Genomic DNA, 27,186 nt, shown 5'->3' on the forward strand with positions numbered 1-27,186 from the left:
TGGAGTGAAAGGAAGGGGGAGATGTGGGCCTAGTTTTTCCAATTACTTAATGCATCCTCAGTATCGATGCCTATGTAATATCTGTTATTGATCAATACCAGGAAAATCTCAGCCAATTGGAGTAAAACTGAAGGCTGCAGCATGGCTCCCCTTTGCAGGCCTCCATGTAACTAGGAACCTGAAACAAATGACAAGTAGGCTCACAAAAGATGCAAAATGGAAATACAAGTCTTTTGTAACCTGCATGTCCAGCTTTGCAAAGCTGCTTTCACAGCCTCGGGTCAGGAGAGGTCAAATCCCATAAAAGAAGCAAAGAGAGGAAACCTTTAAAGAACTGAAAGACAGCCTGTGTGATGAAGGGATAAGATGGGAAATGGGGGGAGTGGAAAGGTGTCATCTCCACAACTGCATTAACAACAACAGCTAAAAAAGCAGCAGGAACTGACTGTGTCCTTCCCTTCCCTCTGTGTAGTCATTACAACCTTGCAAAAGGGGTGCAAAGCAGGTGTAAAACTCTCCTGGGCCAGATGCTAAACTGGAGTAAATTGATTGGTGTCAATGGAGATACACCAATTTACACTGGCTAAGGATCTGGCCCTACCATTCTGATTTGGTACCATTTTATACTCATGTTGCACTTCCTTTGCATAGGTGTAAATGGCCAAACAAGGGGTAAGGCAGACGTAGGTCCCTGTGTTCATAGATACCTCTTGGCCTGAAGGCTCTAAATCCAAAGCAGATTACATACTGGTGCCCACACTGTAGCTAGCCTTGTATGGATGTAAATTCCCACCTTGCATAACCCTACTTGGGCAGGGGGTATCACGCTGGTCTTTGGGCTTCTCTGAGCACAAAGAAGAGGTAATGCTGCTAGTGGTGGAACACATTGCAGAAGAGACAAAGCCATGGCTCTGCCATCCTTCCACACCATAAGGGTAGTGGAGGGGGATACAATACAGCTCCAAGAAGGTGGTGGAGAAGCCAACTGAGTGTAGCCAGGGCATTCATCCCACATATGTGCTACACAGGCAGGCAGGCAGGTTGAATGTCTCCAGGAACTGCTGGTGGTGTGGTGGGCTTCTGGACCCTTCCCTATCACTTGAAAGAAAGAAACTAACTTTTAACAGTCAATCCTGTCTTAAAATATAAGGGCCAGATTCTGCCACCCTTAGATGTGTGTTGTACCTTAGTTTGTGAGTGGTCCCAGAGCTGCTGGCAGAGTAAAGTACTACTCAAGCTAAGTAAAGGGCAGCAGAATCTAGCCTTTAGTGATTTGTGGTCCAGGGATGGATTAGCCATGGAGTGCTTCAATCATTTTAAAGTTGTAAGGAATGTTTCTTTTTCAGCACCAAGGATGCTTTTTAAAGTGCAATTTTGTCACTTGGCAGCAGAGACCTGGTTTGCAATCAGACTCAGGCAATGCGCACAGGAGTCCAACTAGACTGCTGTTGTTGGAAATGAATTGGCCTATCAGTTTAACTTCTTTTGATTCAAAAACACCTCAGTGTGCAATTTAGCTGTGTGCGGTGATGTAGGCGAAGGGTGAAGCAAAAGACAAGAGCACTTATCTGTATATATGAAGACTAATTTTAGTACTGAACTGCATCACTGCTATATTACACTTCCAGGTAGTAATGCAAGGACATCAGAGTGAGAGGTAAGTCCTGCCAGGTTCAAGGTCTTGTTCTTAGTTAGTTTTCCTGTGTGTTGTGCTAGAATAAGTCTCTCATAAAGACCAGGTTCTCTCATTATCAATTCAAGTCTTGTGACAGCCATGCTAGGGCCCTTAATTTCTTGTGTTAAACCAACAAATGAGATGACCCAAGTGTAATCTCTAATAGGTATCACGGGTCAGTAATCATTCATTTGTTCTAGTGCTTTTCACATGAAGGTCTGAGATGAGAATTTGTCCTGATAATGACAACATCAGCAAATTAGTTTTATTCCACAATTAAATCTCGAGGCTTGAGAATTGGTATGACCGGCCCAATGCCTCAGCTGGTTACACGGTGTCCTACCCCAGTGCCAGCGCATGGAATTTTGTGCCATAGGCAAATTGGCAATAGCTGCCCTTTCCAACCCATAGTCTCACACAAAACAGTTATTAAGGGCTAGATTCTGCTCCATATAGTTATACTGAGTTGTGCCTTACTCCACAAGCAGCTCCACTGTATTCAGTGGGACTGTTCAAGGAGTAAGGTACTTCTCAGCCTGAGTAGGGGTATCAAAACTATTCCTATAATGTACCTAATTGTTTGTTGGCCAGTTCTTCTCCTTGTTTAGTAGAGCTGTCGCTGGAACATCAGGACTCCGGTGGTTGAAGCTCGGTGTGTCTGGATGAGGCCATGTTCCATTCCTGTGACTTTAGAAGCTGCGGGCTAAGATACTCTTGCACATGAGAAACAGGAGAGCCTTGGAAAGCTTTTATAAGAGACAGAATCTGCTTAATAGGAAACAGGAAGAGGTCTCCCTTTTTCCACAAATGCTAATCCCCAGCAAAATGTGGTCACCCACCCATTAGAGACGGAGATGGATAACATGTGTCAGATTTTCCAAAATAGCTCAGCGGGCTGAGTGCCTAACTCCCAGTGAAAGGCAGTGGGAGTTAGGAGCTCAATTCCCTTAGGCTCTTGGGAAAATCTCACCCTTCAAATATAAATGCTCCTTTATAGAACTTTCCTCTGCGTCTCCCAGAGCATCCTATGTTGTCCATCTGTTTGGATGGTAAACTCCTCTGGGTAGAAGCTGTGCTTCCTTTGTGTGTCTAACATACTGTCGGCTCTTCACAAAAAATTAAGCACAGTAGTAGGAAAATTTCATTTAAACAGAGAGGTTCCAAGACTCCATTATTCTCATAAGACTGAAGTAGCGGATCCTGTACATTGGTTACTTGCACTTTGCTTTCAGCAAGATAAGTTTATATATCCGAATATAAAAAACTAACACCATAGAAACCTAGTGATGTGAAAGGCTCTCAGGATCGGGGTGGGATATGGATGAAGTCTTTCACCTTCGGGTTACCAGCTAAAATCCAGCCTGGGCTGGCAACGATCAAACATTACCACCATTTGAGGCCCTATTTATTTTTCCTTTGATACATGAAAGATTGCCCACTGCCAGATGTAAGTCACTAGAAATGGGAGAGCAGTAAACTGAACCAAGCGGACACACCCCATGTTCCAATATGAAATGCCAATCTCCAGTTCCTGGTGGAAAATCCTCATCACAAAAATGCCCTTGTCAGTTGGCACATTTGCTGACAAGGTGGCCCAGGTCCACCCAGTTTAGGCTTGAGGCAACTTGGCTGGGCAGTGTGGAAAAAACAAACATCATGGCTGTCTGTGCTGTACTGCTGCAGACAGAGCTCCTCAGTCTCCAGAGCTGTCAATCTGGTACCTTTCACAATTGTATTGCTTAATGTAAAAAGTTTTTTTTAAAAAAATAAAACCTCTTAAACCTTCCCTCTATTAATAACCATAATTTGCTTGGTGTAGGTGGAACATTGTCTTCTCTGACTAAATTCAGCCTCCTTTATTCCCCTCTACTTGCACTCCTCTGCCTGGGAACAAGCTGACTTCTGGAAGGTTTATACATAGAATTCAAAGGGGAGGTGGGAAGAGGAGCAGATTAATATTTTGAATCTAACAAAAATATTTGTGGCTTAAATCACTACTGTTCCCATGGAAATTCCCTCTTCCCCACTACAAAGGTTTTACTAATGATGCAGCAACATAATTTACATGGAGTGAGTGAAATTTCCATGAACTCTTGTTTTTTGTTTCTAGAACCTAAAGATATTTATAGAGAGGAGTGTTTTTTCCTCTTAAAACCCTGAATACTTAAACTCAAGTCACGCTTACAGAAGCCAATGAAGTAATGATAAATTATGATCAATCTTGTACTATGGAGACTGACTATGGTCAATTTTGTACTATAGACTCAAAACTGACCCCTCGCTAAAAAATGTAAATATCATGTAAAGAAAAAAAACACCCAAACAGCTGAATCGGAGGCGATTTCATTATTATTTGTGCTTCTATAGGCCATATTGTGCAAGGTGTTGTACATACACATAGCTTGGGACAGTCTGTCCCCTGAAAAACATCTAAATAGAGAACCTAGACAAAGGGTGAGGGGAAGATATATTATTCCTCAATTTACAGATGGGGGAAAATCTAGGAATTGACTTCAGCTCTCCTGAGTCCCAGATGATGGGTTTAACCATAAGACCAGCCTTTCTTTCACAATTGATATTTATTTTTACAGTGCTCAAAATCATGTTAGCATACTAGGCATTTGGTGTTGGGTGCCTAAATACCTTTGAGGATCTGGGGCTTAGGGCTTACCCCAGTTCCCATGGACATCATGAAAGTTTTTCTACTGTCACCAGTGGGATTTTGATCAGGCTCTTCTAGAAAATGTTCTCCCGCTAAGAGCTGACATTTTACACTTCAAGCACGAGGCAACGAGTGAGGGCAGCAAAGAAGGAGGGCACTGGGTCAAGCAAAGAAAGGCTTCCAGCAAGAAGATCTCACACACACACTTACTCGGTTTAGTTATCTTGATAACTCAGTTAAGATTTTTTTAAAAGATAACTATGTTTGATTCACTTCTTATGGACATCCTGAAAAAGGTGAGTCTTAACATGGGATTTGCATGAAGAGACCAGAATTGGGGGGTTCTCTCCATATACAAGAGGTTAGATGGGGGGGGAGGGGAAATGCTGCTTGTTGGACCTGTGAACAGACAGGAAGTTCAGGCTGGCGTCATTGGTGGGGTATAGGCAGTTCAGGAAGTCGACATGCAAGATTATGTGCAGTTATTTAGGACCCTGAAGGTTTTTCCTCTGTTCTCTTTTTAACGATCTGTAACACCGTGGTTTCTGCCCATGTGGGACAGTTGGACCAGATTAGCAGACTAATACCTCAGCTTTACCAACTGGTTGTGCACACTCTAACCTATGTTTCTCCAAACCATGGGCCAGATTCACAGCTGTGCTAGAGCTTTGCTTGCTGCAGTTGAGAAGATAGTGAGCAGAGATGGTTTTAATCCACTCTTCACTCTCAGATCCCTAGGCTACAGCCCCTGGCATAGACGGAGCAACCTCAAAGCTGGTTACACTGCCCAGGGATCACCAGAGAGCAGTATGCTCCAGCTAGGGGACACTGACAGCTAGCCAAGTTCCCTTCACCATGGATGACTAGGTAGGGAGCTAGTGGCACCACCTCTGCTCCCTCAGGGATTCCGTCTTGATGGAGGCATCCTCAGCTGCCCCATTAGGGTAGATTTCTGCCCCCTTTGCACTGGTAGAACAGGACAAAGGGGCTGGAGCAGGGACCAGATTTTGGCCTCATGACTTCAAATTGTGACTGGAGATGGACCTGAACCCTATTTAAAAAAAACCCCAAACACATACCCTCCTCCTTGAATGCTGCAGATTTCAATATGGAATGAAGTGCAGATTTCAATATGGAATTCACAGCTCAGGCCTGTCATTATAATGGACGGAAACAATACTAACACAGAATCTAGGCTGCTCCAGACATTAGCGGATTAGGAATTAAATCCCAGTTCAGCTGTGCACTTCATGGCATGGGCCCAGCTGCTCATGACTGCAGGACAGTTGCAAAACTGGAGTTTGGAGCAGCCCATGCTGTGCTGTGGCGCATTCAAATCCAGCATGTTTCGGTGATTCAGAAGGGGAACCTAGGACACCAGTTAGAGAAGCCTGACATTCGATACAATCTCTATCAGTGAGGGGGTTTGGAAACCCTGGTTTGGGATTTCTTTTCTCCTAGTAAAAATGAATGTTTTATGTCACAGCCCTGCACTTTCAGGACATGTTATTGAAAGAGTTTTATATTACATTTAAATTGCCTTATTGGGAAAGCTGGAAATTGTCTGATTCAGGGAAAGAATTTCTATTGTCTGAGTGGATTTGGTCTAATTATCTCAGCTGACACCAATAAATCTGCTCTCCTCTCAGACATGCTGTTACTGTAGTAACTTGTAAATGAATATTGGATGATGACTTATTAGAGCCAGTCTGAACTGGTAAATTTAAAAGCACAGCAGGAAACCAGTTCCTCCTTTTCTTTTCCTTTCCATCTTAATGTCTTTCCTGTGTGACTGTAAACCAGAAAACCATCAGGTCAGATCCAGGGCTCCCCCGAACCCTTCATGTCCCTTTCAAACTGAGCATATACAACCCAGAACTACTGTATCTCTTTGCTTTCAATTAAAGCCCTAATAGCTTTGCACTTTGTACCAAATAAAGAGTGAAACAAATTGTCTGCTACATCCTAATTTTTGTACTGGGCATTCTTTGCAGTGCAGCCCAAGTCAGAGGCAGCACGTGGCTGCACCACCAAGAAGCAGAGCAGGGGCCATATTGTGACTCTGGAGTTATCGGCTGCTAGTTAAGGGCACCAGCAGATTATTTCCCTGCACAATTCTTTCCTTGCACTGCTGCTGGGACAGGCTAGCTATACGTCACCCCTTACCCGGGACAAGACATAAAATCTCAATCGAGTCCAAAGGGAAGAGGATAAATAAAGGATATCTTAATGCATAAATAGCAGCATGACAGCATAAAATAACCTATACTAAAGGTTATATTCACGCCACTGTCCTATGCCCAGTATGAAAACATGTGCATAGAATACACCTAATTTGTGCAGTACATTGGCTGCAGATTGCACTAACAGTTTCAGGTGAAACCACTGTCCAGCTGTGCCTAGGCTGATGTCAGCCAGGCTGCCTTGGCACTCCATGGAACATTTCTCCTTTGCATTCAGGCATGTTATGCAGTCAGTGATGTCTGTTGCCTTCACTATCTTGCTTTCAAGCTCCTGAATGCACATTCCATCCCCATCCTGCACCTACTGAGTGCATAGCTGAACCTGCATCTCTTCACATTTGTATAGTCAGTTATGAAAATGTGTCATTGGCTGAGGGAAAGGAAGGTATGCACAGTCCCCCAGAATTACAGTGGGGATGGAAACAACATCGGTGCCCCCTCCAACCTAGAAGGGAAAGAAGGGGAACCCTCTGCAACTCCACTCCCTCATCTTGGGCCTGGGAGGGGGATGGGTGGAGTCCCAGGAGCTGCAAGAGGGGCAGAGGTGGGGCTGGAAGAGGTGATGTGGGGACAGAATGGATGGAGAGCTGGGGGACAAGATTGATTTAAGGTTTGGGGAGCAGAATTAATTGCTGTGAAGGGGATGGGCAGATGTGGGTGTAAGAACACCTGCAGTGGGGGCCAAAAAAAGTCACATTAATAAATTTGGGAAGATTGGCCACACACACACACACACGATGGGCAAGGGGAAAGGAGAATTCAAAAATCAAAAGACTGGCCCAAAACCCCACAATATAATATATTCATGGAAATAAAGCAGCGTATATGGTCTATAGATTCATAGACTTAAAGACTATAAGGCCAGAAGGGATCATTGTGGAACCCAGCTTTGGATAGTTTCTGCAACTTTGACTTAAATGTAATTCCAAGCCTCTCCACTTTCAGATCCTTGAATTCTTCACTCCAGTCAATTTCCCTAACTAATTTCCCAGCCTCCCTTTAAAAAATTAAGTTTGCCCTTTTGAAATCAAGGATCCTAGTTGCAAACCTATTTTTATTTATCCTTCCATTTAGTTTAAACTGAATTAACTCATGATCACTCAAACGAAGGTTGCCCTGTACACCCAGGACTTCTATGAGGTCCTCACTACTTACCAATACAATTCTAAAATGCCATCACCTCTTGTTGGTTCAGTGGCTATTTGGTGAAGAAACCTGTCAGCTATCACATTGAAGATGATTTGGGCTGTATCATTACTAGTAGCATTTGTCCTCTAATCTATATATGGGAATTAAAATCTCCCATAATCACACAATTTTCAGTAGTATTTATTTCATTAGAAATATTAATGAAGAAGATTCTATTCACATCCAAATTGGATCTTGGGGGTCTGTAGCAGACCCCAAGCACTATACCAGTGTAGCCTCTGTTACCATCCTTCCCCAAAGAAGAAATGAAAAGAGATGGAACAGATAAACCAAAACAGATTCTGGTTTATCTGTTCCATCTCTTTTCATTTCTTTACAGTCTAGTCATTAAGATACAATGCTACTCCATCACCTTTACTTTATTTGTCTTGCCTGACCAGCACATACCCTTCAATTCCAGCCATGATTACTATTCCACCATGTTTCTATTATCCCTATAATATCTGGTTTCATTTCCAGGATTAGTAGTTCTAGTTCCTCCATTTTGTTACACAGGCTACTTGCACTGGTGTACAGACATCTTAGTTGTTTCCAATTGGCCTTAGGGATAGTCATTTTCTACCAGTATCATCTCGCTGACTGTTACTCTTATTGGTCTTGGCACTATCTTTCCTTTTGTTGTCTGTTCTCCTACCCTATGTTGTTCCTGTCTCCATTGCTGTATCCTCTGTCACTGGATTTTCCTCTGGCTCAATATTGGAAACAGGCGTGGAGATTACATCAGAATCTCCTAAGAGTCTCCCCCCTAATTCCTAGTTTAAAGCTCTTTTAATCTTTGTGCCAACTTGTATCCCAGAAATCTCTTTCCCTCCCCTCTCAGATGGAGTGTGCCTCATGAGAACAGTCCTGTAGCCACTGGGAGGCATTCACGGGAAACATCCCAAAGACCTCCCTATAGCACCATTGCCTGAGCCCTCTGTTGATCATCATCTTTTATATAAAAAACCCACCTTCATGAATTTTTGGAGTTGGCAATACTGCAGCCTTATGTACATACCCATGAACCTTCCACTTGTGCATTGGCCTGCTAAACCCAGGGTTGTGAGTTTAATCCTTGAGGGGGCCATTTAGGGATCTGGGACAAAAATCTGTCTGGGGATTGGTCCTGCTTTGAGCAGCTGGTTGGACTATATGATCTCCTGAGGTCCCTTCCAACCCTGTGGTTCTGTGAAGGCATGCCTGATCACTGAATGGTGCCCTTTTCTGTTAGTGTGAGTGCATGGGTTCCATCAGTGCCTCCTTCAGGTCAGGAACCTCAGCTATTTACATCCCTTTGATATCTGACACAATGGCCACCTTGATCACATGTCCCTGCAAATCACAATGCAAATTTTCCACAGTGGGTACTGTTTTGGCCACAGCCACGAATTGGTACCCAGCTGATCTATTGCTAGCTGGGGCAACCAGATTCTACAGGGGCGATCATCTCTCTTAATTTTCATTAGTCGTCTACATTTAGGGGAGCTCCTCCTCATGGTCTGGCACTGCAGTATCAGGGCTAGCTCACCACAGAGGCACAGAATAGTCTCTTTCCATATCCTGATGTCACACAGTCACTGCAGCTCATCCAAGGTCTTAAGAATGACTCAGTCACACCTGCCTGTGGTTGTAGTGCACACCCAAAAGCCACACTTTGCCCACTGAAGATCAACTGCCAGTACAGCACAGAGCTGTCTACTCAGGCAGTGGTAGGTGCATGAACATTGCTCCATCATGAATCAGACGGGTGCTGACAGAAAATCCTTCAGCTGTATTCCCACAGCCTCTTCAGCTGCCTCACAAATGCTTTTCAAAAGCTGCAGCAGACATCTTTCTTGCTGAGGAGGGATAGAGCGGAACATTCACTCTGGTGTCCATTTTGAGAAAAGGACGATGAAATCGTAAAAGTAATCAGGGGACTTACATGATTTTCACTGAGGAACGATGGGAGTTTAACTCTTCCACCACAGCTCCCCATAGCTCCCAGAAGACATGCTGAAATTTCCCAGAAGCCCCCACTTCAGCAACGTGGGCCAAGAACTGAGGGATAGATACCTGGAAGGGAATATGGTACACTGCTAGCATGGACACAGAACAAAACTGCTGCCAAACTGCATCAAAAACAGCATGAGTAGTGTGGACACACAGCACTGTTGGGGCATACCTCTGTGTGATCTTACTGGTTCCAAAACTCTAGCATCGACAAGGCTTAAAACAGCAATTTCTCTCCATATACAGTGGTGCCTCATTAGAAACGTTAACACATTCCAGCAGCACAGCGTCACCGTCTCATGCTTGATTATGTTGCAAACTGAGATGAGCAAAATGAGCTTGAAATTGTCCTCTCAGCACCATTTGATAGTGGAGAAAATAACTCCTTCCACTACCAACCCCCTGACTAATATACAGTACTTAAGATAGTCTGCTGATGCATTCATAAATTAATAGGATTTCATGTAATTAAAAATTTAAATAAATCTCTAACATGGGCTCTGGTTTGGGATTTCTTAATTTCAGCTATGGAAATTTGGCTTTTGACATCGTGGGTTTTTCCCCTCTCTTTTCTTTCATCCACCAGATTTATAAAATGTCATTAGCATACTAAAAAGAGCAGAAAAGAAATTAATTGAAGCCCAGAATTAAAAGGATCACTAGTTTCTTCATGTTAACTTTAGAGCTTTACTCCCTACGTGGTAGGTGTAAATAACATGTGGGTGTGTATCAGTGGGTGGCAAAGCTTTTATGAGTCAAATGGGAGCTAAGAATTAGAGAACTAGTGGAGATAGTTTCTATGTAGCTGGGGAGATTGGGTGGGGCCCATATAAGCAGAGAAAAGGAGGATGTCAGGAAGAGCATAGGATAAGTAGCACATTTCACAGACTATGGCACAAGTTAATAGATCAGGTACATTAGATAAGGTACAATAGATCAGGTACATTAGATAATAGATAAGGAACATTTATACAATTTTTGATAGAAAATCACAACCTCTCTATAGAAGATGCGGAGCTCTGTCCCTTAAGCAGCCTGCATCAGCTAAGGAAAGAAGATTCATTTGGGGCCTTCCACCCCCACCCCGCTTCTCCCCTCTGCACCAGGTGCTTCCTGGGCACCAGGCCTTGTTCCTTCACTTAGGGCTGTCAACTTTCTGACTGCAGAAAAACGAACATCCCTGCCCCATCCCCTGCCATGCCCCCTTATGGAGGTGTCACCCCCACCCACCCCTTCTCCAAGGCCCCACCCCTGCGCACTTCATCCCCCCCTCCCTCCATTGCTTACTCTCCCCCACCCTCGTTCATTTTTACCCAGTTGGGCAAGGGGTTAGGTGTGGGAGGGGGTAAGGGCTCCGGAGTGGGGCAAGAAATGAGGGGTTCGGAGTGTGGGAGGAGGCTCTGGGCTGGGGCAGGGTGATAGCATGTGGGAGGCAGTATGGGAGGTGGGCTGAGGGTGCAGGTTCTGGGGTGGGGCCAGAAGTGACAGGTTCAGGGTACAGGTGGGCTCCGGGCTGCAGCAGGGGTTGAGGTGTAGGAGGAGGTGAGGACTCTGTCTGGGGGTGTAGGCTCTGGTGTGGGGCTGGGGTGCAGGAGGGGGTTCAGGGCTGGGGCCAGGGGTTGGGGTGCAGGCTCTGGGAAGGAGTTTAGGTGTGGGAGGGGGCTTGGGGCTGGGGTGCAGGCTCCAGGCAGCGCTTATCTCAGGTGGCTCATGAAAGGGCCACACATTGAACAACAAGAAGAAAAAAGAATTAAATAAGCACCATCCAATCTGTGCAGTGAATGAAGTGGGGGTCCTCTAGAAAAATGTGATCATGTAACTGAAGGCTATTATCTTATATTGCATACACACAGGGAGTTCAAATAAAGGTTGCATGAGGAATGATCGGCCGTGGAACTCCTCTCCAAACCACAGTGTGGCTTCAGGCCATCCCGAGGCACAATTGAAATCATCTTTGTGGCACGACAGATTCAGGAGAAGTTCAGAGAGCAACACCAGGAACTGTTCATGGCATTCATTGATCTAACCAAGGACTTTGACTGTATCAATTGTAATGCCCTATGGAAAGTGCTGTGTAGGTTTGGCTGTCCCCAGAAATTCATTTCCATCATCAGACTGTTCCATGATGGGATGACTACCACCATTTTGTACAACAGCTCAGAGACCAAACCACGCGTCATTCGCACTGGTGCCAAGCAGGGCTGTGTCATTACACCAACCCTCTCCATTTACCTTGGTGCAATCCTGATTCTCATCTGTGACTACTTTCCTGATGGATTCAGGATTGAGTATCATCTGGATGGTCAACTCCTCAATCGCTGACATCGCCAAACAAAATCTAAGATCACAAGAACTGATATCACTGATTCAGTATGCGGATGACTGCGTCATTCTTGCACACACAGAGGCCAACCTGCAAAGTACCCTAAACCTATCACAGCCTGGGTCTCTCTCTCAACATTGTGAAAATCAAGGTACTCTACCAGCCCTCACCTGCACAAACTATTCTTTGTACTCCACAAATCACCATCAGTGGAGAACCTCTGCAAAATGTGGACCATTTTCCATACCTTGATAGCTACCTCTCCCAAACAGCCAGCACTGACACAGAAATTGAAGACAGGATCCTCTGTGCCAGCACATCCTTTGGAAAACTACTCAAATGAGTCTTCAGTGATAGGGATTTGCAAACAGGCACCAAAATTTTGGTTTACAATGCAGTTGTCATCTCCTCTCTTCTCTATGTGTGTGAGACCTAAGTAAACTATAGACGATAGCTCAAGTGGCTGGAGTGGTTCCAGCACTGCTTTGGGAGGATTCTTAGGATCAGCTGGGAAGACCAACACACTAACATTAGCGTTCTCTCTGCAGTCAACATCAGCAGTATAGAAGGGCAGGTCATGAAATACCAATGCAGCTGGGCTGGCCACTGTGTACATAGGCCTGACACTCTTCTCTCAGTTAAGTCATGGAAGAATGTTGGCATACTGTGGGGCCATGCAGGTGCCCATAGCAGTGCCGCTGACTTGAAGGTATAAATCATCCCCAAATATGAAATAGTTGAGGGTGAGGGGACGATTTATACCTTCAAGTCAGCGGCACTGCTATGGGTACCCGCATGGCCCCACAGTATGCCAACATTTTTATGGCTGACTTAGAACAACGCTTCCTCAACTCTCGTCTCCTAGCACCCCTCCTCTACTTGTGCTAGATTGATGACATCTTCATCATCTGGACCCATGGGAAGGAGGCCCTTGAGGAATTCCACCAGGATTTCAACAATCTCCACCCCACCATCAACCTCAGCCTGGACCAGTCCACACAAGAGATCTACTTTTTGGACACTACAGTGCAAATAAGCTATGATCACACGAACATCACCCTATACCAGAAACCTACGGACCGCTATACTTACCTATATTCCTCCAGCTTTCATCCAGACCACATCACATGATCCATTGTCTACAGCCAAGCCCTAAAATACAACCAGATTTGTTCCAGCCCCTCAGACAGAGATATACCTCTACAGGATCTCTATCAAGTGTTCTTAAAATACCCACCTGGGGAAGTGAAGAAACAGATTGACAGAGCCAGAAGGGTACCCAGAAGTCACCAACTACAGGACAGACCCAACAAAGAAAGTAACAGAACGCCACTAGCCATCACCTTCAGCCCCCAACTAAAACCTCTCCAGCGCATCATCAAGGACCTACAACCTATCCTGGAGAACGATCCCTCACTCTCACAGACCTTGGGAGACAGGCCAGTCCTCACTTACAGACAGCCCCCCAACCTGAAACAAATACTCACCAGCAACTACACACCACACAACAGAAACACTAATCCAGGAACCAATCCCTGCAACAAACCCCGTTGCCAACTCTGTCCGCATATCTATTCAAGGGACACTATCATAGGACCTAACCACATCAGCCATCAGGGGCTCGTTCACTTGCACATCTACCAATGTGATATATGCCACCACGTGCCAGCAATGCCCCTCTGCCATGTACATTGGCCAAACCAGACAGTCTCTATACAAAAGAATAAATGGACACAAATCAGACATCAAGAATTGTAACATTGAAAAACCAGTAGTAGAGTACTTCAGTCTCCCTGGACACTCAATAACAGACTTAAAAGTGTCCATTCTTCTACAAAAAACTTCAAAAACAGACTTCAACAAGAAACTGCAGTGCTGGAATTAATTTGCAAACTGGACACCATCAAATTAGGTCTGAATAAAGACTGGGAGTGGCTGAGTCACTAAAACAGTAATTTTCCCTCTATTGATATTGACACCTTCTTGTCAACTGTTGGGAATGGGCCACATCCATCCTAATTGAATTGGCCTCATTAACACTGACCTCCCACTTGGTAAGGCAATTCCCATCTTTTCATGTGCTGTATATTTATACCTGCCTACTGTATTTTTCACTCCATGCATCTGATGAAGTGTGTTTTAGCCCACGAAAGCTTATGCCCAAATAAATTTGTTAGTCTCTAAGGTGCCACAAGGACTCCTCATTGTTTTTGCTGATACAGGCTAACACAGCTACCCCTCTGAAACCTTAAAAAGGGAGGCATCAATCCAACAAACTGAGAGGATTCAGTGCAGAAAACACTGGTGCCACACCATACACCAAGCCACAGCTCACTCTGTTTCCTTCCCCTCTTGTCCCATACCCCTATGCCAGGGATCCCCAGTTTTCTAAGGTTCCGCTCCCAGTATTTCCTCTTAGCATTAGGGGTTGGGGGGTCTTGAATACCTGCCCACAGAGCTCTTAGGCTATTGTAAGTTCTGACCTGCCACCTACGTGACCCCTTTGGTTGCTAGAACTAGAAGCTGAACTCTGTTGGAGGACTCTGGGATCCGATTGGCTCCCTGCTTGTATTTAAACTGAGCGGAGGAACAGGAATTTGTCCGTGCAACTGGATTTTTCCTGTTTAGAACTGCTTTCTTTACACTACCTGCTCCTGCTGCTTGACTCTGATCTCCTGGTAACCTGACCCTGCCTGCCTCGTGACACCCGACTCCTCGTGTGCCCTCTGGCCTCTTTCAGACTCTGACCTTCTGGTATTGGACTCAACCTGGCACTCAGCACTCACTCTGACCACTAAGTCAGATTGTTCTCATCCCAGTCATGACACTTATTCAGTCCCAGTTTCCCCCAGATTCCAGTCCCAATCCTCTCCCATGGCTCCTTCCATTCTACACGCCCCACCTCCCCCCTTAAGTCTGGATCTTGTCCACTCTGCACTCAAATCAGACAGCTTGCTCCTCAAACTGACCAGTCTCATCTGGGGGTGGGGGGAATCGGAGCATATGAGGCACAGGCTCTCTGTTCTTAGTACTGGTGCCCAGTCCCAGTCCAGCCCACAGCAGCACAGAGAAAGTCCTACTATGCCTTGGGCTGGTGCATGCTCAGTGTGATGGAATCTTTGGGGAATGTATCTGTTCAAGTCTCTTCTGAGGATATGCAAATTTGATTTTTCAAATGCCTATAACTTAGCAAAACTTGAGTGGAATGTCACAGGAACAGCAAAAGGCACATCTCTGACACAAAGGCTGCCCCCCTGTCAAATTTCAAGTCCTTGCTCCAAAGCAAGGAGGGGGGTGGACATTATGTTGTTCTGGGGGGCTCCACCCACCATCTCAAGATTTAAATAGGCTTCTCTCTTTTACCAGAGCTACATTCACTTAAAAACATTGGTGGAAAGTGTATTTATTATGGAAGTTTAATAACTTGGTGATAAACATTTGTTGAAGTTTAAGAACTGCTAGAGGTTTGTCATTTTTATATTGTAACTATTGAACCTCAATAAATATGGTTTTAATAATTAAATGGCATTTAATTAAACACTAAAAGTGACTTTTTAACTCCTTGACTGCTGCTGAATGTCCCAAGTTCCATATTTGCTGCAGAATGCACATTCTGAGCTCTGCTGGGATGTACCAAGAACAACCTGATGTTTCATTGATTTTAAATGGTACATCAATAGGATTCTGCAGCACAGCTAATAGAGTGGAGGACAAGCAGCAAATTGGTTACATTTAATCAATTCCTTATTTGAGATACTTCATTTATAGTGTGGCTCCCAGATTATATGAATGAACATCAAAACAGCATGAGGGAGAAAATTCAGACATTGTGGACTTTAGAACTAGAAATCATTCATAAACTGGGAAGAAATATATAAGTAACATGTGAGGTGTGTCATAGGTGAAGTGTGCAGGGGCTGGGGAGGGCATGGGAGTCTAATTCAAAGAGAACTTTATCTGCCTTAACTGACACGTAAAAATATGGGAGCGAGGGTCTACCACGCCCGTTGTAGTTCAAGCACCCAAGGAAACAAGTCATTTGTGTCCATAAAAGGAACAGTGTCTGCTTCTCACCTGAACTATTTGTAAAATTCCAGCTTATCAAGGTGCACTTGGCTGTCACTCAACCTATATTTTCACAAAAAATCAGAAATGTAGGGCTGCAAGTGACTTCGAGAAATCATCAAGTCCAGCTTCCTGCACTGGGGTTGGAGCAAATAAACCTGCATGTCCCTGGCAGGTGTTTGTCTATCCTGTTCTTAAAAGCCTCTAGTGACAGGGATTCCACAACCTTCCTTGGTAACCTATTCCAGTACTTAACTATCCTTGTAGTTAGAAAGATTTTCCTAATATCTAACCTAAATTTGCCTTGCTGCAGATTAAGCCTATTATTTCTTGTCCTACCATTAGTGACATGGAGAACAATTGGTCACCATCCTCTTTATAACAGCCCTGCACATATTTAAAGATATAAGGTCCTCCCTCAGTCTTCTTTTCTCAAAACTAAACATGCTCAGTTTTTTTTTAATGTTTCCTCATAGGTCAGGCTCTCCAATTTGTCTACATCTGTCTTAAAGTGCAGTACCCCAAACTGGACGCATTACTCCAGCTGAGGCCTTACCAATGCTCAGGAGAGTGGGACAATTACTTCTCGTGTTTTACATACATCACTCCTGTTAATGTGCCCCAGATTGATATTAGCCTTTTTGGCAACCGCATCACATTTTGGCTCATGTTCAGTTTCTGATCAACTATGACTCCAGATCCTTTTCCGTAGTACTTCCTCCTGGCCAGTTATTTCCCATTTTGTATTTGTCTATTTGATATTTCTTTCCTAAGTGTAGTATATTGCACTTGTCTTTATTGAATTTCATCTTGTTGGTTTCAGACCAATTCTCCAATTTGTCAAAGTCATTTTGAATTCTAGTCCTTTCCTCCCAAATGCTTGCAACCTCTCCCATCTTGGTGTCATTTGCATATTTTTTCCACTTCATTATACGAGTCATTAATGAAAAAGTTGAATAGTACCAGAGCTAGGAGAGACCCTTGTGGGACCCCACTAGATACATCCTCCTAGTCTGGCAGTGAACCATTGATAACTACGCTACAGTTTTTCAAACAGTTGAATACCTACCTTATAGTAATTTCATCTAGCCCACATTTCTCTAGTTTGTGTATGAGAATGTCATATGGGACTGTGTCAAAAGCATTACTAAAAATTAAGAAAAAGCACATCTACTGCCAAAATGGCAGTAGAGAGAGAGTGCAGCCTTCTGGGAAGAGCAGGGTGTTGGGACTCCTGGGTTTTATCTTCTGCTCTGCCACTGATTTGCTGAGTGACCCTGTGCAAAGACTCCCATTGACTTTGACTTTGGATCAGGCCCGTGACCTGTCTGAGCAAATAAGCCAGGATTTTGTGAGAATTAATTAATGTTTCTAAAGCACGCAGTGATTGCTGGGTAAAACCCAGTTATACAAGTATCCAGAAAGAGCTGACTACTAACAGCAGTTGCTCTTCTGTCAGCAATCCTTATTGGCCAGGTACGGAGAGAGTCATCCCTGCTCACTGAGCGTGATGTTCTCATTTTCCTGTCAGCTAACAGAAACGAATAACCCTACAGTTCTCAGTCATTACTAAAGCAGAGGCCAAATTCTTCTCTCACATACATTAGTGTAAATCTAAAATATTCAGATTATTTATATCCCAGTAGTGCTAACAGGCCCTAATGAAGATCAGGGGCCCATTGTGCTAGGTGCTGTATATGTGCTTGTGGTGACCCTGTCTGCTTCAAAGAATTGACAGTCTATATAGTCCAGACAGACAAATGGTGGAAGAAAGGAAAGATCATTATCCTTGTTTTACATCTGGAGAATGGAGTCATAGAGTGATTAAGTGATGTGCCCAGGTTCAAACAGAAAATGTGTGGAAGAGACAGAAACTGAACCTGGATCGTCTTCATCATAACAACAAGCCCAAACGTCCTCTCTCTTGTTTTGTAATTCAGCTGAGTTTGCCATGTATTTATAAATATGCCTTTTGGCAAAAGGATCAGTTAAGCATTGCACTTGATTGATTGTTTTTAAAGAGAACCACAGTCCAATAAGTCTTACCTTAAAAAAAATGACAGAAGGAAACTGTTTGTGTGGGTCAAACATGGGGAAAAGTTCATAAGTATTCATTTGAACACTTAAACTAATTCACTATTGTTATACTCATGCCTCTTTGTGTGTGTGTGTGTGGGTGCAACTCATGCCTGTGTGGAGAACCAGCAAAAGGCCTATATACCACTTAAATCTCAAGGGTTTTAGGAGATATTCTAGCAAATGAGTTTTCTGGCAAGGATGTTCATTGAGACTATGGATTTTAAACAAATCTTGCAAAATATTTGCAGAAGTGAATTTTTAATTCATACATGTAAGTATTCTTACCAGAAACTCAATGCCAAGGGTTGCTGTTATCCAGTCAGACAACAGAAGCACACCACGTGACCTTCATGTAATCAACTTATCTTGAAGTTCCAGTATTTCATACTAATCTGACCTGAAACAAGATACCAACCTGGCATTCTTCACTGAAATGATATAACAAATCCTTTCCAATACTGAATACATTTGAGAAATTCACAATTTGTTTGTGGAAAATTCACAAAGCTAGGAAGAGGTAAAATTCAATGAATTAAATTATTCATTACAAATTATTTACCCAGCTCCTGAGCCACTAAAGAATGATTGTCATAGCATGATATTTGCAGAGACATGTCTTTTTTTTACCTTGACTACGATTCAGATGGATGAGCTACCATTATACACCATGCTAGTGTAACTTATCAAATTAGGAGAATACATTTTTAAATTCAATTATGCCCTCAATGGAAATGGTTTATCTGACTCTGGTAATCTTTGGAGAGGAATTATACACAGTTAATAAAGCTTTACATTTAAAAACCTAATTTTGAATGTTATTCCAGAGGTTAATTTAAGATCCATCTTCCAAAATGGAAGTTAAATAAAACTGATAGACGGTTGGAATTTGTTGAGTGGTTGAGAGGTTTATCCGCATGTGAGTAAGAGTTCATTAGTTTTAATTAGTATAATCACTAATGTTGCATTAACAATTTGCTGAGTGAAAGTAATTGCTCACACCCATTGTATTAGATGGGGAGATTAGAATTCATTTTATGAAGCAATTAGCATTTCAGAGATTTAAAAAAGGGCCTTTTATGATCTGCTGTCGCAACAACCTCCTTCACCAAAGATGGTTTAAATTAACTATAACTTTCATCCAAATAAGAAGAAGGAAGAAATGCAGGATAAAGTGTGAACTTGTCATCCCTCTATGATAAGCAGGCAGCTAAAGGCAGACACCTTAATTAGTTTATAATGATCTACTTTATTTTCCAGGCAATGCTGGTTATTTATCAGTCTTTGGTTCAGTACCTTGTTGGAAATTTTAAATTCTTGGATTTTAACACAACAAAATACATACATAATAATTTGGAGTAATAATTCTCCAAAGCAAGTACTAGATGGTTCAGTACATGTTTAAATGATCCATTACTCTTTGTATCAAATATCGAAGAAAGTAGATGTATAGGGTCTCAGTGAGTACCACCTAATACACAGCAGCACATTTAACATTGTCCTCCGCCCACTGTATCTTTAGAGGTTACATATCAAAATTCAACTGCCTGAAAAGCCTGGACTATACAATCATGCCTTTCAAGTGAATATTGATCATTTACATAGTGGGGCAATTTACGAGTGGATATCCCCCAGGATGTCTGGGGTGACAAAGTCCAAGTGATGTGGAAATAATAATGGAAGGAGACTTCAGTCCAAAATGTGGTATAGGGTGGGATAGTTAGGCCTCAGCAACTTGACATTCACAAGCGAACGCCAAATGGACTGATAAATTCCCAGTTCTACTAGAGACATAATCAGGTGATAGCTGTTCTGATACACACTGTTATTTCCTGCTTCAGGTGAAATGTGTTAAAATGAGCAGTACTGGACAAAGTGTCGAATGTGTTATATCAACACATTCATTTCAGCACATGGTTTGTTCTGCAGCAGCATACTCATTGTCTCTCATTGCTTTTGCTGGTGCATGAACACCTCCCATGGCTGAAAATGGGTTTCAAGACTTGGGTTTCAAGTAGTAAACTGCCACTAGTGTTGAGCGAACTTTGAAGGGTTGAATACTCACTGCATTCTTTTTCCTCTGTCACTCACAAAATCCTGTGCTGAGGAGGTGTTGGCAGGTCTCCTCAAAGCAGTGGATCTTGGAGTTAGCTCCCCATTGAGATGTATGAGACAGTTCCTATCGCTCATAGCTATTGTTTCAGGATGCCCGCAGTCTGAGGCAGAGGTCACTTCATCAATTAAATTCAAAAACATAAATTGAGCATTTCTTCACAACCATGAGGATAGAAACTTGTATTTTTTTGTAATGAAAGCTGAAATGTTGACACAATCACCAGGACTCCAAGAGCTGGTGTCTCTGTGCATGGGCTATTGTGCCACTGCCTCAGTCTGTCGTGTGTCCACCTTTAGATATATATGGATTAAAAAAAGCAAGATTTAGGCACAAAGTATATTTTTTTCATAAAGAAAAATACTGAGGCCATCATACACAATGAAAATTGATTTTGGTTCACAAATTATGTGTTATACAACATGCTATTTCAGATTTTTTAAAAAGTCCATGTTTGCCAGAGTGTCTCATTAAAGGGTAATAAAGCTATAAATATTGCATTTCCCTGTTAGGAGCTCTAAGAGCCATAACTGCATACAATGCCCCATACTCTCCTTGTTTTTTACAAAATACAGATTTGTTTCCCTTGAACTAATGCAATTGCTTTTTAAAACACATACATCACTTTCATTTAAGATGATTTATTGCAGTCCTGCTGGTTTATCTTTTCCCCAGCAGAACGAGACAGCTGCTGGCACCTTTTGCTGTCTATACAAGTCCACATCTTGCTCACAGTGGGTATGTCTGATCTCAAAGGTGCTGAGTTCCTTCTGCTTCCATTGATGTCAATAGGATTTGCAGGTGCTCAGCACCTCTCAGGCCCAGGCCCTGTAAGTATGTTCCAAGTCAGTGCCTGGAATGGTATCCCCAGCTTTCATCGTGGTTTTTTTTCTCTTCTTCTTGCAGTATGTATCAAACAGGCATGCAGTCGGTCAGACCTCCACAGAGCAAGGCAGCCTTCAGTCCCACCATCCCCCTGAGACAGTGCACGACCCGCAACTGATTCCTTGCATGTGCCCTCTGTTTTCTTGTCAGTGGGAAGGCCATGTAGAAGTGGTGGTATCACATCTGAGACAGACGCACCGGATCAACATCCTTCATGGGGCAGAGATTGTTTTCCTGGCCACAGACATGCACCTCCCTGCACCAACAGATTGGATAATAATGCATTCTTGCCTGGGCCACCATTTTTTGCTTGTGCTCAGGAAGCAGGAGAAATACGAAGGCCACCCCCAGTTCTTTGCCACCATGATGTTGATTGGCACCCCCACACAAGCCGATAACTTCACCTACAGGCTCGAGCTCAACAGGAATCAGAGGCGCCTGAAGTGGGAAGCTACCCCGAGATCGGTACTGGAGTGCGTTGACTCTGTCATATCAGACGGCGATTGCCTTGTCCTTAACACCTCACTGGCCCAGCTCTTTTCTGATAATGGAAGCCTGGCTATAGGAATTGCAATAACTGCGAGCAAAGTTCATGCTGCTGAAGCAGAAATGTAAAGAAGAAAACTCTGTGCTTCAGCAGCTTGAGAAAGCCAGAACTAATGGACTTTTTTGGGGTCTCAGGTCTTTTATGCTCTTTCGTACCTGTCCACAGTGGGCATTATGTAAACATCCTATGATTAAGGCCTTTGTGTAATGTATTCGCTGTTTTGTTAATACAATTTTACGACACATTTTAACGGTGATAATCAAGTTGTTGTCTCCATCAAAATAAGCTACTGAATCTCTTGAGCAGAGACTGCCAGCATGGAAAGAACCAGCAGGGTGACTTGTAGAATCCTTGGTTTGGTTACACTATGCAAATACTTTTCCTTTAGCGTCTGCCTAATAACCAAGTACTAATGACGCTCTCAGTTCCTGGTAGTAAGGTGAAATATTTTCTTTGGGACAGAGGCTCCTGCTTGGCCCATTTGTGGGTGTCACTCATTAGCAACTTCATAGGAAGTGGGGGACTGCAATTAGTTTGCTTAAAATGGAGCAACTTGCAGCTGTCCAAAGCTTTAAGGCACTACACGAGAAGACGGCAAGCTCCAGCATGCAATACTCCATCAGACCTCAGCAGATGGTCTGCATAGAGCATTGCATCATATGACCCACCACCTCTAGGAGCCAGTATCACTATTTAAAGGCAAGGGGGAATCATAGACCTAATATCAAATGGCAGATCATATTTATCCCACAGTTATTGTTTATTAACAACAATAACAGCCATGATCATTTAACACTGATAATGAGGTGGAGACTAAAGCCCACGAACAAGTTGGGCCACATTGTGCTAGGCACTATAAAAACATATAACAAATGGCAGTCCTTTCCCTCAAAAACTTATAGTCTAAGGGCCGGTCGACTCTGCAGCTGGGAGCTTGCCCCCCAGCCTGGATAAACTATGGTCGCTCAAGCTAGCACACTGGAAGTAGTAGCGTGGACATTGTGGCACAGGTGGTGGTGTGTGTTAGCCACCTGAGTACAGACCCAGTGGGTTGGCTGGGTTTGTACTAGGGCAGCTCCACACTGCTATTTTTATTGTGTTCGCTCAAGCAGAGCTAGCACATACCATCTACCTGGATTGGAAGGCATGCAGGCAGCTGCAATGTAGATACATCCTAGAGGATATGCTTTGGCCTCTCATTATACAGAACAGGCACTGATGATCCATTCATCCCTTAGATTACTCTGTCCACTGAAGAAAAACCCACTACCTCTACACAGTATTCACTCCTCACTGATCCAGGGCCTGGAAATCTACCTTTTAAATCAGATAACACCACCCAGCTGGACGTCATATTGAACCAAATTAAGTTATATTCTCATATCACTCTCGAGAGTGGCTGGCTTGCTAGAGGAAAACCAATCTGTCTCTAAAATCAAGGTATCCATAATCTATCATGAGGGCTTTCATTTTTTAACATTTATTTTCTCAAATATTCAAAGGGCATTTTTCAGAAAAGAAATCTAAAGCCTGCAAAAGTTTCCAGGAGAAGTGTTGCAGCGCGATTGTGCTGTTGTATTCCTGGCCCTCCGCCTCATGGCTTTCACTCATTAATACAGATTTTAAAGTGACAGCTGGAATATCTACCTGCAATATGAATCTTTTTTTCCTCCAACTTTACATTCCCCCCCCCCCTTTTTCTATACATCCCCCTGCTCAAAAATGTTCATAGGAAACCAAGTGAGAGTAGTGTCATGAAAATTTGTGGGTTTTTCACAGAGCTATTATTCTGTGATAGCTCTTGATTCTGACCCATTTCTGGTACTGAATCAGCTCCAATACCCTGGATCTGAGTATCTCCAAATTTAAGGCAAGTTCAGATCCAGATGTGGAGTTGAACTTTGTGTCTGACCACTGTATATAGAAGGATAAACTAAAGGTACATCTTCACTTTGAGAAAAGATGTGTTCTTAGCTTGAGTTCACTAAGATTTTACCTCATGTTAGTTAAGACAAGGTAGTTTGTAATTTTCACATGTATTAGGTTGAGTGGGAGAACCTAGGGTTTACTTTGACCTACTAAGTCACATGAAAACTACAAACTGCCTTGTCATCACTAGCTGTTTACTCATGTTAGTTACCATGTGTCAGCTAACTCAAGTTAAGAACACGCCTTGTTTCCTAGTAAAAACAATGCCAAAATCTCCAGATCCAAGTGCCCCTCTACCAATGGGAAAGTCTAGATCTGAACAGTCTGGCTCAGGCCCCACTCTGCTCATCCGTAAAAATCGGTGGTGGAACCCTGCCTTTAATTTTTTCCTGATTCTGAGTTGAATACCAGGAAGATAATACTGAGCTACAGACATTCATTGACTCTTAACCTAGGATTTTATCCCAGCTGGTGGCACTGAAAATCAAAGAAAAGTCAAGATTTCATCAACAGGCTCGGGCCTGCCATTCATAAGTGGATAGAAATGAAGTATGACTTCTAAAAAGGAAGTGTCAGTCTCAATAATGAGATCACAGTGGTACAGTGTAAGCTGTAGCGTAGTTCTCTGCTCTAAGTGAATTCTGGTTGGAATGTGCTGGTTATATTTTAATGCACTAAAATAAAAGGAATTTCAGAGCAGCTTATTTTTCTATGCACAGTTAAATATTCAGAACTGGAAACTGCTGCACATTTTCTTAAATAACAGTAATAAATAAATCATTGGCATATTGTGGCTTTAAACTGGAGTCTCTAGCTCCTCAGGCAAATGATCGTTTACTGAACTTAAATATATATATATTAAATATATATTAAATATATATATATATATATATAGCTTAAATATATATATATATAGCTCCACTAGCTTAAACCAGCCCAGGCCTTTGTATGCTAAGGTAAAAGCATATGAACCTGATAATGAAATAGTTTTCTATTCTGGGTGGGGATGACAGAACGCAGAACACTAGAAGTATAGCTGCTCCCCAAATTAATCATGGTCAATCTAAGTGACTCCTTTTACATGGCTTCTTTTGGAGTATCTGCTAAATAAAACTCAAATGTTTTCAGATTTGTATAGTATCTCCTGACATAGAAGGCATTCTAATTGATTCATTGTTCAAAATGCATGACCAACCCTTTGTGCCACAAAGTGAAGATGAAGTGGACTATTTCAGTGGGAAAACAATGCTACAGAAATTAGAAAATGTTGGCAAATAGAATCAGTGAAATTTGGTTTGCATGCATCCTTGAAATGGCCTTACTATACGTTTTTATACCTCTCCTGTCATGGCTGAAAGGCAACCAGGGCTTGGTTTCACAAATGAGAACCTGGATTTTTCACTTTTGGAACTAATATTATACTGGAACACTCTGTGCTTCTAGCATACATTCCATCCAAGGATCTCAAAGCCCTTTGGAAGCTTTGCTGAATTAAGCTTTACATATCTGAGAGGTAGATAACTATCCTTGTTTTAGTAATGAGGAAATTGAGGCTGAGCTAAGTCCACCTTGTAAAATTATATTTCCCCACTTGCTTAGGGTGAGAATATTTTTTTGACAAATGAGAAAAACAGCATTAGTTTTTTCCCCCATTATCATCAGCCTTCATGGTGAAGGTTATTGTGATGTGTTGGATCACAGAAACCCCTTTGGGAGCTGCCAACTGATGGGCCAGGACTACCTCTGCTCCTGTTTTCCCTGCCAGCTCAGGACCCCAGCACCCTGTCTTGCTGAGCCACAGCCCTTGTGGGTGAAGACCCCCTCCTCACTCCTATGCAAAGTCCAGCTCCAAGAAGGAGTTCTGGAGTCACCTGGGCAAGTCACATGTCCATGCATGACTCAGAGAAGCCATTGTTCACATGGTATCCTGTATGTCTCCAGGAAGACTTTTTATGTGGATTGGAGCATTCCAAGATCCATTGCTCCCCAAGTGCTTCCTGAGCGGGTACTTAACCCTGTGAATTCCTTCCTAAAGAAGCTGACCAAATGCCTCGCAAATCTTGCTTGATTTCTAAGCAAGTACACAGCCAATATTCTTAACCTTAAGTACAAAATGATATATGTGTACAAATAGGATGAATAGATACAGTAGACCATACTTTTACAGAGATATGTTACATGGCACAGGCAGCACAAAACATATTCCAGTTATGTCATATTCCCATAAAGCATTATGGGGTGCAGCGTCACAGGTACATGAGTAGATTTTGGGCCTAGCCTAGTAAATTTTCATGACACTCCTGTAAGGCTGGGCCAAGTGAATTGCCCACAGTCAGATTAGAACATTTGACTTCCTTTCCCTGCTCTAACCAACAGAATTCTACCTTAGGGTCTTCAGTAAGAGGACACTAGTCCTTTTAGCCCATCCAGAATTAAGCCCACACCATATACATAGATGACTCTTTATAAGTCAATTAGGTCTCATCAGCCACTCATTTTGCTTTCAGAATAATGGGGGAGCCTGCTCTGGGTGGCAAAATGGAGGATAGTTTTCTTCCTGTTGGAACATTACTTCATAACATTACATTCCCTCCAATATAAACAGACACAGAGCAATAAACAAACCAACAAAACCAGGAGAGAATATGAACTCTGGAATAAAATTTCTAATGATTTGCTTTAGAAAAAAAGATAGATATCACTGCAGAGTGCCTCGCTCATCATCTCTAAGGAGTGAAGCCTTGAGGGCCAGTACTGAGGCACTGGTTACCTTTCTGTGCATGCCATTCATGCTACAACACACATACCATAAGAGCATGCATCGGCATCTGACAGCATGTGTTAATGTGGGTTCTACTCCCAAAAGTGACTATGTAAAAATGACATCTCCTTACACAAGAGATCTGCTGCCTGTGTGTATTCAGAGACAGAGCTGTTTACTTTAGACACAAACAGAAGTTCGCACTACCTTTTAATCCAGTGAGCAGTACATACTCACCTCAGATAGGAGAAAGAGACTTGGCTCTCATATTCTCACACATGCATCATTGAAAGAGTTGTTAGGGCAAAAGCCTGTCTTCAATTATCATTGAAGACAATGGAGTACCACAGATGTAAGAAGGGCAACAATTTGAAGACATTAGGGATGCACACATATATCCAAAGGCATGATATGGCCTTCAGAAAGAAACGTTACATCACAGTAACTGTTCTCTGAATGTATTTGATTCTGCAGAGCCACACAGTGGAAGCTGTGTGCTGTTGTATTAATTTTGATGTAATACGTGAGTTATAGACATTGGAGCTTGGGCTGGGGTTTACGTCTACACCACTATTGAACAGTCCCTAGCCCAAGCCCCACAAGCCCAAGTCAGCGGCCTCAGGCCAGCCACAGGTGTCTAATTGTGGAGTAGACATACTCGAGGGAGCCAGCATCATGTTCTGCAAGCATCACCAGTAAGCACCCAGCCCACCATGAGTGATCCAGA

The 27,186-nt window shown here is 43.0% G+C and overlaps 1 protein-coding gene across 1 annotated transcript in view; it reads left to right on the forward strand.

Moving 5' to 3' along the window:
- SIAH3 (siah E3 ubiquitin protein ligase family member 3) overlaps positions 1 to 22,004 on the forward strand; it is a 66,452-nt gene extending 44,448 nt beyond the window's left edge. Inside the window, exon 2 of the mRNA XM_039507804.1 lies at positions 21,244 to 22,004. Within this exon, the coding sequence (XP_039363738.1) occupies positions 21,244 to 21,837 (594 nt within the window). The 3' untranslated portion in view covers positions 21,838 to 22,004. The remainder of the gene's footprint in view (positions 1 to 21,243) is intronic.
- Positions 22,005 to 27,186: the final 5,182 nt, after the last annotated feature.

This window comes from Mauremys reevesii, linkage group 1, assembly GCF_016161935.1.
Source record: "Mauremys reevesii isolate NIE-2019 linkage group 1, ASM1616193v1, whole genome shotgun sequence".
NCBI classification, from domain to species: domain Eukaryota; kingdom Metazoa; phylum Chordata; order Testudines; family Geoemydidae; genus Mauremys; species Mauremys reevesii.